General features: G+C 41.5%; 1 protein-coding gene across 4 annotated transcripts in view; it reads left to right on the forward strand.

The window, feature by feature from the left end:
• Positions 1 to 17130, forward strand: part of BLNK (B cell linker) — a 93172-nt gene that overhangs the window by 40801 nt on the left and 35241 nt on the right. Inside the window, exon 1 of one of the 4 annotated variants that reach the window (XM_033066632.1) lies at positions 9455 to 9557. The exons of the other annotated variants lie outside the window; for them this stretch is intronic. Coding sequence (XP_032922523.1) covers positions 9511 to 9557 — 47 coding nt within the window. The 5' untranslated portion in view covers positions 9455 to 9510. Of the gene's footprint in view, positions 1 to 9454; positions 9558 to 17130 lie in introns of those variants that run through there. 4 annotated transcript variants of the gene reach the window in all.

Raw genomic sequence — 17130 nt, forward strand, 5'->3', positions numbered from 1 at the left:
GAACAGAATGATGAAAGTTAACCAACCTCAAGGAAAGGTTAAGCTTGAAAGAAATCACAATGCTTAAGGAAAAGATACCTTAAAAACCAATCACTTCTCCCTGGAAGACTCTACTGTATCAGTATTGTCTTCCTATTTGCTAACTATTATGAACACTTTATAGAAAAAGCTATACAAATAACATACACCTTGTGAGTAATTTCAAATTACAAACAGTGCATAGCAAATTAGTCTGCACTCATCAGTATGTTTATAAGTATAATCCTGACTCAACATCATTATGATGAAACAAACAGGACTGTTTCCCATAGCCCCAGACAGATAGCTACAATACAGAGAAAGTTGTTAAATATCTAAATCCATGCTGCAGATATTGGTAAAATTCACTAACAATCAGAAATTAAAAATCTTTTCTCACCTATGCATACTATTTCTAAACTAACAGTCAGAAACTTTCTTCAATCACAAAATATTTTAGATTGTAAATTCCTCACAAGAGTGACCCTCTTGTTCTCTATTAGAAGACTATATTAAAAAATGGAAGATTGTTTATAAATAATGCAATGGAGTATAAGGGATATTCAAATGTACATATATGTGTTTCTTTACGTGTAGAATTCTGTCATATTTTCTTTCTTCTTTCATTTCTGACTTTTGACAGAATTTTTGTATTTTAAATCTGAAGGGAAGTTATTCTGAAATCCAGTGTTTGATAGTAAATATTTACTCCGAATATCCTCTGAGAGTGGAAAGATGCAGGATCATAGAGCCGCAGACTTGTAAAGTAACTCTTTAAATGATGCACTACAGCAATAAATGCTTCACATTAGCTTCTATAAAAATAATAACCCTCTCTGATATAGTGTTTGACTCCAATTCATCTGCTACAGTTTTGTGGTCTTAATGCAATTAAAGTTACAAACTGTGTAAACATATCCTTAGTAATAATCCACAAAATTTGCAGCTACAGACAACAGAAAAATTTCATGGCTGTAGTTACAAGTCCGAACAATTTTTCTCCACAGAAGAGAGTATTCCATTAAAGTGTTTATCTTTGGTCATAAAATATTCTTTTGCTATTATTTCAAATACTAGTTTGATACTTATTAAGATAATAATTTCTTTCTTTAGGAAGTCTCCCATCTCCCTGATCATTCCACTGGGGTTTTTTGGGGGTCTGTTTGTTTTTTGTTGTTGTTTCCTTGGAAGATGGTTTTCAAATGCACTACATTTCTGTGTGAAAAAGATTTTTGAAACTTTTTCTGTTCAGTGACATCTCTGCTCCCAGAACACAGTGACAGGCAATTCCAGTTATCCAGGAAACAGAAAAGAGCAGTCTTAAGCAGATGGAAACACATGAAAGAAGAAAGCAGACAAATTATTTTTCCTGTTCTTAAGCAGGAATAGGAAAATGCTCAGACAGCATAATTATGGTCAGGGTCAGTGAAGTGCAGATTACCAAACTGTGTTAGAGAATACATCCACCAACCCCTTCCCTTCAGCTGTATTACAGGCCAGTGCAGGAAGGAAGTGGTTTAAAAAATGTTAGTTTTTCTGCATTTTCCAGATACTGAAGGCATCATATTATGTTTTACATCACTATACAAAAATAACCTTATTTCAAGACATTCCTTTCACTTTGAAATTTTAAAAGTTTGTGCAGCCTTTTGCCTGAGCAATTTCATCAGCAGGGACACAAAACACATTTAGACCATTCACCATCCATGCCTGGACGGTGGTTGATGCTCACAAGCACCTGTTGGAAGGAAGGACACAAACCACTGCTTCTCCCTCATCCTTCCCTGTCCTAAATCTCATTCTCAATGCCAGGGCCCAACACCCCCAGCTGCTCCCATAAAGGCCTCCTGGGCACTCCTCAAGGTAAATCCAGACCCCAAACAAGAGGGTGGATGGGAAAGCAGACTTGTCCAATTTAATCCTACAGCAACAGGGAGTGAGGAGGGAGAGCAGGGTATACAAACTCTGCAGAGAAGTCAGAAACAAGCATGGCTTTCCAGGCTACGAAGAACCCTGTGTCTCTACCCCCTCCCTTCCATGGTTAGGCTCAGAGTGAGATTAAGCTGGCCACTTAGGGTTACCTCCATTGCAGTCACTCTTGACTGCTGGAAGGGGATCAGGTTTGCAGCACAAGCAGAACTGTTCCCAAGAGTCACTGTGGCTATCAGCTGGCTCCAACACAGGACACTGCCTCTGAGACAATCTGATCTCAAACGCTTTGAGTCTGACATAAATAATTAGTGTGTTTGTAGGAGCAAATTTTGTGTTTCTGCATGCACATGGAACAGATGACAGTAAAACTGAAAAGCAGAAGTGCAGCTTTTTGCACAGTCCCCAGAGAAAGAAAACACATTCTCAGCAGGTGCTAAAATGTGTTTGCTCGGAAGACTCTTCATGAGAAAATCCTACTAAATTTACTGTTTTCACATCTTTGCCTGCAGTACATGCCCACATGTATGACCTGTTTCCTCCAGTGAGCCTAATGACAAACCCAAATCCCATTCAATAAAATTTAGAGTCGCATTTTCAAATGCATCTCCTATTACTAGTACTGTAAGACCTTTGCATATGCCATTTGGTGTCCAAAATGATAAAGGATTAAAGTTTTAGATTTCTAGGGCAGTTGATAGGAGTCTTCCAAAACCAACACTGTGGCATTGAGCCATTTGACCCTCAATGAGAAGACCAAAACTTCTGAAAATCAGTATTATGTAAATACATCTGAGTCAGAAATGTACCCTCTTCCCATCTGGTAAGACACAGCTACAGGCCACATGTAACTTCCATGTACAATAAATGTTTCCTAGTTTAAAATAGCATATAAGCATCCTGGGAAAGGAAAAAAATAATTGAAATAGATTAGTTGGAAAAAAACAGAGACCTATTATTTTAAATAAAAAGCAGAACTGTTTCACCTGTTCGTAGCAATCAGTAAGTAGCAAGCATAGAGAATATCATGCGAAATCACGTTCCATAAACTCATGCTTTCCAAATACCAGCTATGGGACACTGAAGAGTAAGTTACGTGGGCAGTGTGTCACCACAATAGAAATTGAGGGGGCATAAAACTATGTCTGAATTGACGTCGTTTTAAACAACAGAGTTTGAGTGCATTTCTGGCCTGGTATAAAGTACCACAAATTTGCATTCAGATCCATATGATCAAGCACAAAGTCTTCACAGGCAGCATGTGACAGTCTACTGCTAATTTTCTGTTTCCCCTTCACTCTTCACCACTACAGCCCATTGCTGGCACATCTTCCTACAGATATTCTGAAAGCAGAAGAAATTGAATACATACAAAATAGTATCAAACAGCACACTGTGTTAGGAAAAAGTTGAGCTTGTACCATGACTACAGATTCCAGTTCAGAGTCACACAGTTTGCCTTGGGCTGTCCTCCAATGCAGATGTAGATGGTACCAGTTTGGGCTATTTTCACTCCACAGCCGTGAAAAAGAGAACTGTGGCAATCATTTCCTAACTTTCATGTGAATGCAGACTGATCAAGCCAAATTCCTGTTACTGACCAGCTATATTTACATTCACATTACTGTGCTTCTATGGCTGAAGCTCTCTCTTTAGTGCTAATCCAGCTCAGAGCTCAAGCAGTAGATGCATCTTTTAAATATAATTCTTCATATTTGAATACATACTGTCTTTGAAGCAATTATCAATCTGAGATAATAGACAGCCTGCAGATATGGGCATGGAGAAGTACCTCTGGGCTAGGTGAAATACTATGACCTCAAGACAGTAAAATCAGACAGATATTTTGAAGCGAATTATCAATTATTTTATGTATTTCTCAGGAGAGCTTATAGTGCTGCTCTATTGCCAGGATTTCCTAAAGGAAAAGCCAAGCAAAAGCTCACAAAGCTGTCTTTTAAAGAGCAAATTGTGCAATATCCTGTGACTCTCCACATTACCCAAAAGTAGGGAAGTCAAAATCAAAGAACACACTTGGCAAGAGAAGATTGTACATTAAATTTTCTCCATTAATTCTTTCCTATCAAGAACAGTTACATCCTTCACCCCTAAGTACTTCTAACAAAAAGAATTGGCCCAATCACTTCTAATAATGTTGGAGAGAAAACTTTGTTAATAGAGAAAGGGTTAAGACATGGGTTTCCTAACATGACTGAGAGTAAAAGTCTTATACGATCATGTCATGAATAAAAATGAAACCTGGTAATCAAACTGATTGCTTACTGCAAATCAGGTTTCTTGGCAGTTTTATATACATTGAAGGCACTAGACTATATCTATGAGCATTAATGTAATCTGTAAAAAGTAGCTTCCTCTTGAATAGTCATGCACAGATTGAGATCCTTTGATGCAGCACTGTCTCCTCAAAGCATCAAAAATTAACATTAAAGAGATTTACTGTAAATCATTTTAATCTACTTGCAGTTCTTTTTATTCAGCTTCTCATTGCCAAATGTTTATGCTCTATGCTAGAGTTTCAAATTTTCTGCTTTTATTCCAACTGTGTGAAACCCTAGAGGCTCAGAAATGGCAACTGGGAGCCAAGGCTGTACCTGTACCCTGGCTTGGACTTTCCACATTCTTTTCTGCAGCTTGATTGCCCATCTCTCCTGTGTGCCAGATTTCCTGCCTGGAACATGTTCCTAGGGTTTCTTGCCATGCAGAGGAGGCTAAGGGTAGATGCTGCTGCACCACTGCGCCTCACCCCACCTGCAGTCAGGATGTGGCTTCAAACATCAACCCAGATGAGGAGCTCAAACAGGCCCCTGGGTTCCCTAGACTAATTAGTTCCCTAAACTAATATGTCACACACTCATAATCTGTAATTTGCATTAAGACAGTGGCAAAAATGGTCTCCATAAAAAGCTGTTAGCATCAAAACTTATGAATCTTCAAGGAAGATATGCATAGCTGATATATTCAAATTTAGTAGCTTCAGCAGGAACCCCTGACAAACCCAAAATCATCATACAAACCATGTACTGGAAGGTATTAAACTAGGGAGCATTAATTTCAGTGGAAATAAGAAAAGACAGTCATCAAAGAAGTCAGAGAAAAACCTTTGGGCAAGAAAATGCATCCATCTTGGCAGTGATAGCAGCCAAATCCTGGATTTTGCTTAATTATTTCTCTACAATTTGGTCTATATGAAGATGCTTGTTCTGAACTAGGGACATCACTTAAAAAGAACTGAAATGCTTTAGACAAATTATCTTTGTTTCTGTGCTACAGGAGTTTTTTATCTACTCAGAAATTCAAAGTCAAACCAAAAATTATCCTAACAATAGGATATAGAGGACTTGAGCCCTTAAACAGGACATGCTTGGCAATTCACAGTAAATTTTGACCAAATGAAGATAGGATGTTCACAGTCTTTGTGACAGAGTTTGTTTCAGCAAGTCTGGTTTTGACCATGCCTCAATGGCCTCACAGCTCTGAAACAGAAACCAGAACATGCCACCAGAATAAGACAGCATATGGAAGGAAAGAACTGGTGGGAAATAAAAAGCAGAAAATAACAAAGGTATTTATTAGAGAGATATTTAATGGAGAGATGTTTCTGAACATCTTTATCAACATTCTTTGTCAAATGATAAAGAAGTTGCTTTTAAAAATCTATCGATTTGGGGATAGATTGGAGAATTATATTGGGAAAGGATGAGAGAGACCAACCCAGACTGATCCACTTTACTTGAAGAGAAAATAATGTTGCAACAGACAGTGGCATTTAGAAAATCTATTCAAGCATTTGGAAGGCCTTTTTCAAAATTACAATGGCATTTTGAGCATCAAAAATTTAAAATAGAAATGCATGTATATTCTGTAAGCCATGCTCTCAAGGGACTTTACTGGCAAATCCTGCATACCTGCATTAGGAATTCATTCCCTATCCTTTGCAGCCATATAAAGGAAAATAAAGTTAGTGCCTATCTACATAACCACAAAAGTGACAGTCTGTGTGGATGGAGGTTCTTAAAACATTATATATACAGATTACTAGAATACATATACAGATATGTCCTAGTTTGGAGGACAGGTGTCTTCTAAGAAAGGCAGGAGCCTCACTTTGAAATGGTGAATGTAAACCCCCTCCCTCCAAATTATTATAATTTTGAAATCAAACTGCTCTCAGGCAAAGATATGGGAATTAGGAATAACAGTTCTTTACTAGGGAAATTAAAATAGAAATACAGTGCTACAAAGAAACAAACTCCAAACAAACTCCAAACCGTGACAAAGTCCGATTAAATGGTGGCTGCATCCTCCTGCAGTGACAGATGTGGCTCAGTTGGAGCAGTGCTCCTGTACAAGGTGCAGTTTCCTTCTGGAGGTCCAGTGGTGATGTGGAGAAAATCCAGCTTCCCTCTGGAGTCCATTGGAGAAAGGGGCTCCCTTAGTGTCCCAAACCTCTGTTTTATCTTGGTAAGAAATGCTGGGCCCTTTCCCCTGGCTGGAGCAACTTCCAATGGGATGCAGTAATTTTATCAGTCACACAGTGGGACTTAATGGGCCATTAGCAGAAAATGACTGGCTGGAGGAAGGATGGGTTGCGAAAAGATAAAGAACAATGCCCCGCCTGGTTTCAATGGATGGCCCATTAGCAGAACATCTCCCATGGAGATAAGCATCACTGCCCCCACCCTCAACAGATGGTTGTATTGTAACCCAAGACAAGATATTAGAAAATACAGTTTAGGTAAAAGGCTTTCAATAATGTTGCTCCAAAGAACCAGTATTGTGGGAACACCTCTGCAAAATGCCTCACCCAAGACTTCGAGATACATTCTTCTGGGACACCATTACTGCCCACACCCCAGGGCCTGTCCCTCAGCTGGGCAGGCTGGCCATGTCTCAGCAGGCAGCAGCAAAATCCCCACTGGCCCCAGGTGTGCCAGGGAACAGGGAGGTCACACAGGCATCCCTCAAAACAAATTCCTATCTACCTAAAACAGCCCTTGTGGCTGGAGGGGTGAGTTTCTTGTTAACCATCACTATGGTCAAGATGCCACCCACGTGGTAAGAAAAATCCCAGTTCCTCTTTGGCCTTATCCAAATGAGCATATTATGTCAAAGAGGGAGAGTTGCTGGGGTTACAGCTACAGAAATAGCATGACATTATGTTTGCTGCGTGGCTCAAACCGACCACCGCCTCCAGGCTTTCCCAGGGCTCCTGAAGAGGAAGGGTGGGTTTCCTGCAGTGGGAGTCAGTCAGGCCCTGCCCCCACCTCCCACAGAGACCCTATTTTGGGGTGATAAGTAAGGCTGGAGGGATGGAGAAACTCCTGCTCCTTGCCCTATCCCTGGTGCAGGTCTGCAGGGCCACCCTGCCAGCTGAACACTGTGGCATCTCCCTGTCCATATGGGCTGTACAAGTCCAATTGATCACAGACAGAATCAGTCCCAACACGGGCCAGGAGCTCAGACTCTGCAAACACCTGCTGGGCAAAAAGGAGAAACCTAGGTTTGGAGGGGCTTGGCCATGCCCTTCTTTATTTAAGGCTCTTCTCTAGTGGTTTTGTTGCACTCAAACCAGACTTCTCAGCACCAGGGCAGATGGCCAGATAGGCTGACTTGGAGGCAGACCAGAAAGAGCTAAGCAGGTACCACAAAATCTCATGAACAAGTCTTGCATAATGAAGACATTTTTAAGAGTAACTTCTTGGCAGCAGTATCAGTGTAAGAAGTCACACGACCTATTTTGCTCACCCTGTGCTGTACCCTTCACAAACATCCGTGCATCAAATCAAACCAAAGAACTGATGCAGTTAACAACACCTATTTTTGTGACTTTTTGCTAGATTGTTTGTAGTGGACTCCTTCCCCAGTCCCTGTCACTGCACAGCTACACAAACACAGGGGCTGGCAGATGAGCAGGATGAGAAATCCGGTGTGAGTCAAACTGTCAGCAAGCCCTGAGCACTCAGGGACTGCCCTGAGCGTGACACATCAGCAGCCGTCCCTTCCTGGGACCACGGAGGTGACAGCACTGCAAGGACAGGCGAGAAAACCTCTGCACTGAGCACACAGAGTTTTAAAACCGTGGCTTTGGTTGAGTCAGGAAGAAACAAGGTGAAACCAGCACAGCATTGCAGATGACAGACCCCAAAGATCCCAGAGGAAAACAGGCTGGGATTTCTGCGACAGCCAGGCAAGAGGCAGTTGTTGAGTAAGGGAAACCACTGTAGGAGCCTACTGAGCAAATCTCTTATTCTGGTATGTGTTCAAATAAGTGAGAAGATAATATAAGCCAAAGGAAAAGTGACACAGCAATTTATTCATATCTACTTCTTCACATTGTCAGCGTGAATTTTAGCTAATTAAAAGTTAATTTAATTTTCAAAACAACTTTTAGGGAGTAAAATTGCAAAGTTGACCAGTCCACAACCAGATACAATGCAATGTGGGATTCCAGTTTTGTTCATTACATGACATTTGACATTATATTATTCCTTAAAGCCCACAAAGTTTATAAGATACCTCAAAAAAGCCATTTGTATACTATTGGCCCAGCCTTGAAAATACTATATTCAAACATCAAGCAATTCCTATGCTGAAAGCTCAGAGACCAAAACCACCAGCCTGCCAAGATCACAATGATACTGCTATCAATGACAAGAATCTTATGGCAGGCTATTCTCCAAAGGTGCAGAATTGAAATGAATCAGCCCTTCAGGATAAAGGCTGGATGTGAACAGCTGCCCACACTGCCCCTCAGAAACAACTGGCTGCCTCCAAAGTTCATCTTTATAGAGGAAAATATGGATGAGCTTAAGACTGGGCATAAAGTCCCAGGCTCAGAGATATCAGAGCCATAAAACAGTGAGCTGCCTGCACCTTGGGTAGGACAGCCTTCCGGTGTTACTGGAATCATTAGTGTTTTCTCCTGCCTTAGTTAAAAATAGGGGTAAGAAATTTTTTCGTTAGAGTTACATTCGAAAGAATGGGGATGATGGTTTTCTCTCGCTTTTACTGGGGAACCTCGGGCAAGGAAAAGTTCCCACGCAGCACGTTCCCACCCGGCACAAATTCACCAGCAGCGCAGACCAGCGGGGAGGAGGAGGGGAAGAGGCGCCTGCATCTCTCCCCGCCGCCGGCGAAGTCACCGGGGCTGGGCAGGTGACAGCGAGCGGGCCCGGGCCCGGCTCGGCCCGTCCCCAGGCGCCCTCAGCCCCCGGTGCCGCCGGGCCAGGGCAGGCCCAGATCGGCCCATCCCGGATCGGCCCGGCCCGTCCCGCCGCGGCCCAAGGCTCCTCCCGGCTCCGCGGCCACCTGTGCGCGCCCCGGGCGGGGCGGGGCCGCGCCGAGCGCCGGGTCCCTCCCCTGCCGCTGCCTGGGGCCGGACGGGACGGGACAGGCTCGGCAGCGCGGCACGGCCCGGCGGGACCCGGCGGGACCCGGCGGAGGGAGAGCCCGGCCCGGCCCGGCTCGGCCCGGGGAAGCGGCGGCACCGCCGGCAGGTGCCGAGCCGAGGGCAGCGCGTCCCGGCGGGCAGCGCTCACGGGCATGGACAAGCTCAACAGGCTGGCGGTGCCGGCCGGGGAGAAGTTCAGGTACGGGCTGGTCCGCGCCCGGCGCCTCCGGGAGCGCGGCTGCCGGGGCCAGCGGAGCGCGGGGCATTGGGAGTGCCGAGGCACGGGGAAGTTGGCGGAGTTTTAGAGCCAAACGCAGTTTTTCCCGGCTTTACCCCGTGGCCAGGGCGCTGCAGGGAGTGCGGAAGGTAAACACGGGGCTGGAGTGGATAACGCAGATTTCAAAGCAAAATGTGTGTCGGCTTCACCTGCAGCGCAAAGACGAATATTTTCAAAGTGTCTGTTTTCAAAGCTGTAGGGAAATAGTGTGTGACTCATTATGATGTATGAGTCTTATGCAAATTAGAAAAGCTTAATTAATTGCTTGATGCTTTAATGTCCTACGAAGATGGCTTTTGCAGTTAAGTTCTGTAATATTTCCAAATCTTCGAAAGAACTGGTGGAACAGAGGGAACTGGAAATCGGGAAATGTTCCTAAGTGAAGGAGTACAATGTTAAATACAGGGTTTGAGAGGAAAAAAGCAGAAGCTGGCCATTACTGAAGTATTTTTAGCGTGTCTCGATTCAAGTGCTGGTACAGTTGGCATCTCAAGACTCTTTCATCATTACTTCTTGTATTTCTGAATAGTTAAAAGAAGTTCTGTTTCAAATCAAAGTAAAGTGGAATTCTTTTCATTCTCTGAAAAAAATAAGAATGAAATACTGAAAAATATATTTTCCTAAAATAAGTCATACTTAAGCATTCAGTACTAACTTACAGACCCTTCTCAAGTCTTTCTCCCCAGAAACCTTCATGCAAACTGGAATAATCCCTTGTAAAGCTAATTTTGATGGAATGCAGTTTATTGATACCTACTCTTTCCATATTGTTGAAATATTGTTGGTGGGATGTGTACTTGCAGAGCTGCAGTGACTCTCCCTCCTCAGCCAGGCACACCTAGTGAAAGCCAGCAGGCTGCATCCTAAACCCAGGCAGGAGCTCTGTGAAAGGCTCAATGGACAGCAGAACAACACAGGGAATTTCCTCCTTGTCTGCAATTTGCCACCTGAAGCAGTCTAAACTGTTTAAAATGTTGTCAGGGCTGTGCTTTCCTGTATTAACCTGAAGTGTTACAAGTTACTTTTTCTCTCCTCCTCGTGGCCAGTTCAGCCTATTTGTGCAGGGAATGTAGGAGCGCCCCTTTCTCAAGCACGTGAGCGTTCTCACCACACACAGTGGACACGCCCAGAGCATGTTGAAATACTCCTTAGAAACCTGGATATGTGGATACAAAATCTTGCTATGGTATCAGCATTTTAAAACCTGAAGGCAGAACTTCCCATCACTAGATATTCATAGGATAAATTTAAGAGAGAGATGCATATGCAGAAGAGATTGGCAAAACATGGCAGCAGCCTTTTCCTCCTTCTCTGAAACAGCTGGATACCCCCTCGTGCTCTGTGACTGCTGACAGTGCAGTTGACTTCCTAATCCCACATCTGTCTGCATGGAACACACATAGGTGGTTCAGAGTTTGTACTGAATGTTACATGATCTAAATGGTTATGTCACAAACAATTTTCTTCATATGCTAAGATGCAATGCCAAGAAATGTTCCTGCCAAACGTAGTTTCAATTTATGTGATTATAGTTTGCATTTTTAAAGACAGCTTTCTTAAAATTTCTGCTTTGTAGCAGCAAAAGTTAAAAAAGCACTACTGTTGAGTCAGTGTCTGAGAGAGGATCTTTTGATTTTTTTTTTAAGTGTAGACCTGGAAAACTAGATATTATGTGGTTTTGCTAAGGTCAGCTATTCTCCATGGGTATAGTTGGGCCTACCAGACCTAGATTTTTGTTACATTAGCAAATCTTATGTCAGATCTGAATTCTTAACATGTTCCATTAGTTAAGTTTATTGCAACAATAAGAAGTATAAGTGTTCTGCCTAACATGTTGTGGTATGTTAACATTGTTTGCAGTTAAACCACTCAACTAACTTTAGTAATAGTTGGACAGGAATGCTGGAACTTCATGGAATTCCAGTATTAATTTCTGTATAATGTTTCTTATAAGACATGGGCAGTATTATGCAAATATTCCCTCAGAGTCCATTGTGTGTTCTAACTGCTTCCATATAGCCAGGAAAAATTAATTCAAAGGCTTGGTTATTTATAGTGAGAGAAGCTAACCTGTGATGCATACAAGTAATTTGGTACTTTGAATTGTTTCCCAAAGAGTGGAGTGAATACATGAGCAATAGCCATGCTGCCATAGCAGGCTCTAGTGTGCCTGGATTTAAGGCTGAACTTCAGGGAAAAAAATTATGCCGCAAACATACAGAAATAGATGCTCTCATGATCAGGGACACTAGGCAGCATGGGTAATGGGAAGTTAGCAGCTCAAAAGAAAAGTTTGCACTAACCTTGCAGAGTCCTTTGTGGTTTAACTTCTCTAGACTATAAACCTATGGTTCTTGGTGTTTAAATAATGTCTAGCTGCTATATGTGACTGTGTCACAGTATCTCTTCAGACTTGCTGCATTTTTTTATGATGACCACAAACCTTAATGATGATCTGACTGTGGCTGGCTTTGCTGTGTAGCTCCAAGTCATTTTCAAAGGCTTTGTCACCAGTGTGGTGATGGGCAAACCGTGGAACAAACCAGCGTGTGCCACATGCTTTCACTTGCCTAAGGTCATGCAGCCAGCAAGTTCCAGATTGCAAACAACCTTTTCCAAGAGCACAGTTTCATGATAATTTCATCTGACTTCATTAATTTGCAGCAGTGAGTCTCTGCTCCAGCAAAAACAAAGGCTTAAAATCCATATCTCCAAGCATAATGCCATTTGATAGGAAGTGGAAATAAACTGGCAATTTACTTTTCTCAGGTTGAACAAGTGTCTGGGGTTTTTTGCAGGATTTGGCATTAGTCCCCCTTGTTAAACAGAAGGGTTTAAGTCCTAAATCTGTGAAAATCAAGAGGAATTTCCTTAAGGCCTGAATGTCTGTTGTCTGTCAAACTTGGAGGTGTTCATGTCTTCACTAATTTTCTACTGGTAGCTTGGCTGTAACTGATAGGCGTTTTTCTTTAACAGAGGATCTTCTGACAATGTGTCTTCTTGAAAGTGTATAGTAGAAAATTAACTAATTTAGGATTGAAATATTTAGCTGTAAACTGGCACCTCCTATGTATAGGATGTTTTACCATAGGGAGCATTTACTTTTGGAGAAAATCTGAATACTAGCTTTGTGCTGTAAGAAAATATTGTATTATAGGTAGTTGTATTCATTCCTCTTAGTGATAGCAAATAGATTTAGATACTTAATCTGTTTTTTCAAGGCAAATTTTAACTTAGTTTATTGCCTCAAGGACTTTAACAGGACAAAAGAACAAAAACAAATTCAAGCAAGAAATAAGCTGGAGTTTCAAAGTAACCGAGAGAATGTTCCTCATGACAGAATTAGGCATCGAAGCCAACATCCAACTTCAACATCTCAACCTCTTATTGGTTACATAGAGTCCAGAGGAAAGGCTATGCAAATGATAGAATCATTCAGTGGTTTAGGTTGAAAGGGACCATCCTGTCCTATCCCTCTGCCATGGGCAGGGAAACCTTCCACTAGATCAGGTTGCTCAAAGCAAAATGCCTTGAACACTTCCAGGAATGGAACAACCACAAGTTCTCAAGCTAACCTGTTCCAGTGCCTCACCACCTTTGCAGTAAAGAATTTCTTCTAATATCCAAACTGCTCTCAGTTTGATGCCATTCCCTGTTGTCCTGTTATTACATACCCTTGTAATCAGCTCCTCTCCAGCTTTCTTGTACACCCCCTTCAGTTACTAAAAGGCTGCAGTAAGATCACCCCAGAGCTTTGCCTTTTCCAGGCTGAGCAATCCCAATTCTCTCTTTTACCTGCTCTGGTGTTCTCCTCTTTCCAGCTAAAGTCTAATCTGCCCTAAGGACCTAACAGCTGTGAAGGTCTTCTGGTCTTCACCACCCACTGCCACCGACAGCCACCTCCTGTCTCAGCTTCCAGTGTCTCCTGACAGCTTTCCACGGCACAGTATCACTCTGTGGTGACAGCAGCTTTTGTGGCACACCCATGTTTTAGCCCACCAAAATGTAGGCTGAACATAAGGTCACATGAAATCACAGTTCAGTGATTTGCGGTCTTCAAAGCTGAGTTTCACAGGCACAGGGAAAGGAGGTCACCGACTACATTTGCTGTGCTGATGAGCACAAACAAAAGTTTTTTCTGTAGAATTGTTAGGTCCTGTTTGCCATACAGAGCACAGGATTTTGATTAAAAGATAAAGTTTTATAATCTCTATTTCCTCTAGTTCTCTGTCAGCTTAAATAGTTTATTAATCTCTCTCTCATCTCTGAACTTTGGAATGAAATGAGATAGGAAGTGCAAACTTCCCCAAATACCACTGTAAAAATCCGTTCTTTCACTCAGTGTGACTTCTCCAGTCAAATCCTCTTGCTTCTCCCTCTGACCTTGCTGCTGCAAGGTCTCCATCCCATCTATATTTGTCCTTCTTTATTCCCTTCTCTCTGCACAACCACTTCATTCTATCAATCCCTTTAAAGCTTCTTTTCTTCTTTCCAGCTATGTCATCCAACCTGGACCAGTCCCCAGGCTATAAAACCAACCAAGCAACCAAAACAACCAAACCTGAAACACACTAATTTTTACAAGACAAAAAAAAAACAAAAAAGCCCAGAAAACCCACCCACAAACTGAAAGGAAGGGAAAAAAACAAACTAAACCACCATATAGGATTTATTCTCACACAGAATTTCCTGCCTGTGATGCTGTTTATAGAAAAGTATGTTTCTATGTGACTGTGATCTATGTGTGTTTTAAACAAAAATACAGTAATGTGGACAAAATGATGCAGTATAATATTGAAACTAATAAGAGATGCCCTCTTTAATCTCTGCAGGTAGACAGCAGTGTAAGGGTGTAATCTCTTCACAAGATCAGCTATGCTTGCATAGCACCTATAGCTTCACTCTACTTATGCTGGCAAAATTATTAAGTCATTGGCACTTATTCTATCACTTCTTCATATGCACACTTTTCCAAATAAAATAAGGGTTTGTAGTGACACTGTAGTTCTGCCAAAATAACTGTCCAGAATAGGAGCATTTGTCAACCATAGAAATCATAAATTACACCGTCCTTGGCTTCCAACTGTCAGTTATTCAGCAGAAGCAAGTAATTTACATTTGATCTAATGACATAGGTTTTTGGGGGTTTTTTAGTAAAATAATAAAATATCAAGAGCCAAGCAAATAACTCAATAAATTAATTTTCATGACCATGGGAAAAAAACAACATTCCAGCAAATGTGGCAAAACTGTTTTTTACCATTGGTTTATAAATGTACCCCATACAGCTGTGTAGAGTGCTAGATATTAAATCATAATATGACATTGCAGGTATCCAGTGATATGTTGATTCCAGAACAAAAGAGTTTTGTGTTTTACAGAATCATTCAAAACCTACCTACTGCACAGGACATCAATATGTGATAGATGCTTTGCTTTTGGAAGGCAAATATGACAAGCATAAATCATTGCAAAAAAGCCCCACTAGAAAACCATATTAGTTTATATGCTTGGCAGACAAGAGAATTGAAAAATTGATGGGAAACAGTGGCTAAAAGGGACTGTATTTTCCCATTTGGCTCTAGGGCATCATCTTAAATTTTTGGTCAACTGTAAGAGGATATAATGTAAATATGTTTGGTTTGTGCCAGCTGAAATAAATTACTGAGGAGTAACAGAAGCTTGAAAATTCTGTTAGCGTCTTTATCCTAATTGGTTAGTATATACATTTTGAACAAGTTTATTTTCCAGACATAAGCAAAGCCCAATGGGCAATGCTACAAGTTTATGACCTCAACATAAATTACTACACAGTAAATACTTTAGAAAGAATTGAAAAAATACATCCTGAGGCAATGGTATTAAGAACATGAGTATATGTTTTTCAAGCTTAATTCAAGGGGAAAGTGGGTGAAGTAAGCTATTAGTACAAAAGGCTATACCATGTGGCTAAATGTTTCTTTCCTATCTTAAAATATGAATATGGATACTGTAGGCATCTCTGCAAGAAGCACAGAGGCAACAAAGTGCTGCTGAAGCTGTAGCTACATGGCCAGTTGAATCTGGCGTAAGTCTGAGCTGCTGCCAAAAGAGCAGGTCCCTTTCTTTCACCCTCCCAAGCCCCTGCTCACCTTGCCCCTCTCTGCCCTCTCACTGGCACTGGGGTTCCAATGACCACAGGACAGAGCTGCCTCTGATCCTGCTCATATCTAAATTGGCAAAAGAAAAAAGAAGTTAGTTTCCCAGCTGGAAGTTCCATGATTCATCATAGCTGGGGAAGCACCAAGGGCGGAGAAGAGTGGAATTTCCCCTTGCAATGGCAGCCCATGTGGCTCCATTAAAGTGACATAGGGACCAGCGAGGGAATTTCTCCAGAGTTTTAACAACATTTGATTGGCTTCAGAACAAAACAAACAAAACTGACTCATGTGTAGCCTCCACTGGGTCCTGTCAGTGCCACCCCACACCTGTGATGGGGATAATGTTTCTGTAGCTTGAGCAAGAACACTTTCAGCCCGAGTACAGCAGTGTTTGTCAGTGATAATATTCTGGGTCCATACCAGATGCTGTCTTTATTCATTTCCCTACAATGCCTTTCTGCTACCTCTTCTTGTTGAAATATAAAAGTCACTTAATTCTTCTAAATTTCTGCCCTTGTTCTCCTTCATTGACCAGGCTGTAGGGTACTAATCCTTCAGGGAGGTACAGCACTCACTTAGTTTTAACTGGAACTCTATTTTACAGTAGCCTAATGTGTTGAGCTTCCTCCTGGTGCTTGAAAACCTTGCAGAAAAGTGGAGTAAGTCTTGTGAATGTGGCTTCTGTGTGTAGTTTTTTTTCTTGTTTTATAATGCATTAACTTATATCCAGAGAGCTGGTGCAAAAAAGAGATCAGTAAACAAAAAAAAAAAAAAGGCTTAAAACAGAGAAGGTCAGTTACAGAACAGAAAACATACTTGCCTTTTTATGTCAATAAGTGACTGTAATAGTCACAAATCATAGTACCTGATTATTTTATGTATTCCTTACAGTGTCACTTTATTCAATTGGGATAAAGGGGAGAGCAATCTGCATAAGAGGGAAGAGGAGTCCAAAGCTTGGAGTCTTTGTTTGTTTGTTTCCAGGCAAATTCACATGCTTAGCATTGGAAACCTAGAATGGGCTCTTTCAATATACAGAACTCCCAATCACCTCAAAGTACTTACACTGTTTACTTTCACATTAGGTATGATTTCTGTCAAGGATGTATTATCCCTTTACATGCTGCATTTTTTATTTACTCAGTTAATATTGGTACTTACCAGTACAAGGAGGACTGACAGCTTTTTTGTAAAGATTACATAGAGGACAAATGAAGATGAAAAATATAATCAATATTTAGCCTTTCTGTGCTTCTGTGTGTACCATGTAAACACACACCTGCTCTAATTGTGGGGTTTGCCTTTAGGCAAAATAGTGGATGATTCAAAAGTGAGCAGGATAGGATGTTTCTGAT

This window comes from Catharus ustulatus, chromosome 8, assembly GCF_009819885.2.
Source record: "Catharus ustulatus isolate bCatUst1 chromosome 8, bCatUst1.pri.v2, whole genome shotgun sequence".
Classification (NCBI taxonomy): Eukaryota; Metazoa; Chordata; class Aves; order Passeriformes; family Turdidae; genus Catharus; species Catharus ustulatus.